Source organism: Rhinopithecus bieti, unplaced genomic scaffold (assembly GCF_001698545.2).
Source record: "Rhinopithecus bieti isolate Rb0 unplaced genomic scaffold, ASM169854v2 repeat_11095, whole genome shotgun sequence".
Taxonomy (NCBI): domain Eukaryota; kingdom Metazoa; phylum Chordata; class Mammalia; order Primates; family Cercopithecidae; genus Rhinopithecus; species Rhinopithecus bieti.
Genome location: NW_016833877.1, coordinates 1 through 2,119, shown reverse-complemented (window position 1 = coordinate 2,119; position 2,119 = coordinate 1). Strand labels below are relative to the sequence as shown.

Sequence of the window (2,119 nt, the reverse complement as noted above, 5' to 3'; positions counted from 1 at the left end):
CGGGTGGAGTGAGGTGGGGTGGGGGACAAGGCGCACGGTACCTCTGGGGTCTTCAGAGCCCTCTGGAGGCTGCGCCTGGCCACTCAGCTGCTCTTGGCCTGGGGAACTGAACTCCCCAACACCCTCTCGGTCTTCCCGTGCTGCCCCCGCTGCAGCGGTGTCTTCAAGAGCTGGGGGTGAAGATGGGGCCTGGGCTTCTGCTCCATCTTCAGCTCTGGGCCCAAGGATGGGGGCGAAGTTTGAGTCCTGGAGTACTGGCCTCTTGGCAGGGGTCATCTGGGTGCCCTCAGTGTCGGTCTCCCCATTCTCACTGGCCCAGCTGGCACGCCTCTTGGTGCCCCGGGGGCTGTGAGAAGGAGGTGCCTGCCCCTCGAGGGGGCTGTCCTCGCTGGAAGACCCCTCTGGGGGTCTGGCCTGGGGGTCTTCTCTCTGGATGTCGGCATCCTCTCTGTCTTTCAGCCGCACCGAGTGCAGGAGCCAGGGCCAGGCAGAGCCCATGGCTACCAGGCGCGCAGTGTTGGCGCCGACCTCCAGCACCTGGTGCTGCTCCAGGAGGGCCTGGGGAGGCAGGAGACACAGGGGGTCTGTGGGGAGCCAGGGATCCTCCGCGCTGGTGACCTCCCCTCCCTGGCGGGTTGAGTGCCCTGAGCAGCCCAGGCTTGCGAGGCGGGCGGGCTCCTAACCCGGGGCTGCCCCTTGCTAGCCCTGTGCCCTGGAGCAGCTTCTCTTCCTCTCTGGCTGCCGTGAACCACGTCAGCTGTGGTGCGGTTGTGAATCCACAACTGCACCCTCAACATGGACATGAAATGCCCCAGTTTTCAAATGTTAATGACTCATTCAACGTTTAAAAAGAACGCAACATGCTATGCCCCAAATCAAGCCCATCTTCAGTGTGCACCTGGCCTGGGAGCTGCAATTTCCGCTTCAGTGATATCCGGCTAACCTAAGGCACAGCTCACCTGGACGCAATCTGCGAATGTCCTGGTGCGCCCGCCACCTGCCTTCTCCAAGGCCGAGAACCGTCTGCGCAGCTCCTCCTTGTCAATCCCAAAACAACCCGTGGCTATAATGACTTCCAGGATCTCCAAGGCAGCAGTCAGGTCTTCGGGACTATACCCAGACAGCTCCAGCTGGAGGACAAACTCCTCCAAGCTGCAGGTGTTTTCCTGGGGCTTTATCAGCTTGGTGAACGTGTCAGGGAGACAGGAGGTTCCCACTGTTAGCTCTTCCAGAGGAGCGGCTGTGGGGACACGGAGGAAGATCAGAGGCAGCCCGACGGAAGTCCCCCTCCCCTGCCCAATGCACAGGCCACACTCAGGAAAGGCACGCTCCAGCACCAACTCACTGCTTCCCTGACAGCCACAGGGGTCACCTGCTGGGCGGACAGGCTGGGCCCCTGGCATCAGGCTCCTGATCTGTGACCCTGAGCCTCTGACTATAGCTGACTGGATTTCTCCTGGCCACTATGATTCTCCTGCTCAAGACGTAAAGTGAAGGGCACGGAGGCCGAGGACTGGGGTTCGAGAACTGTAAAGCCCAGTGCTCTGAGGGGGAGTCCCTGACCAGGGCTGGCCTGGTCCAATCCCTTCCTGCTGCTCATGTGCCCACTGTTCCTTAGACCCTGTGAGATACACCAGGCCCCTTCTACACACCCCACTTTTGCCTACACTAGCCAGGGCTGGCTTCTGTTGCTTCCTATGGAATATGTCTCTGCTAAGGCCATAATCGATCACTACATTTTTGCCCAGTCCAAACTCCAGACAAAGTACAGAATTCTAACTGTGGTTATGAAACATATAGCGAACACCATCAACTTCAACAACGCACCTCACTTTATTGTGCTTCACGGATATTGTTTTTTGGGTTTTTTACATACTATAGGCTTGTGGCAAGTCTGCGCCAAGAGAGTCTACGGGCACCACTTTCTCAACACCGTGTGCTCGATTTGTGTCTGTCATGCTTGGGAATTCTCATATTTCATCTTTTTCATGATTATCGTATCTGTGACGGTGGCCTGTGATCAGTGACCTTTGTCCTTAACTATTGTCACTATTTAGGGGCACCACAAACCATGCCACATACGACAGCAAACTTAATTGATAAATGTCATGTGTGTTCT

General features: G+C 57.2%; 1 protein-coding gene across 1 annotated transcript; it reads right to left on the bottom strand.

The window, feature by feature from the left end:
• Positions 1-6: 6 nt before the first annotated feature.
• On the bottom strand, positions 7-2,113 carry LOC108524631 (general transcription factor 3C polypeptide 1-like; the record flags this gene model as incomplete). The annotated part of the gene is made up of 2 exons (XM_017865710.1): positions 960-2,113; positions 7-558 (listed from the first exon to the last, which is right to left on the bottom strand). Coding segments are annotated over exons 1-2 (996 nt in total), but the record flags the coding sequence as incomplete, so codon positions are not given.
• Positions 2,114-2,119: the final 6 nt, after the last annotated feature.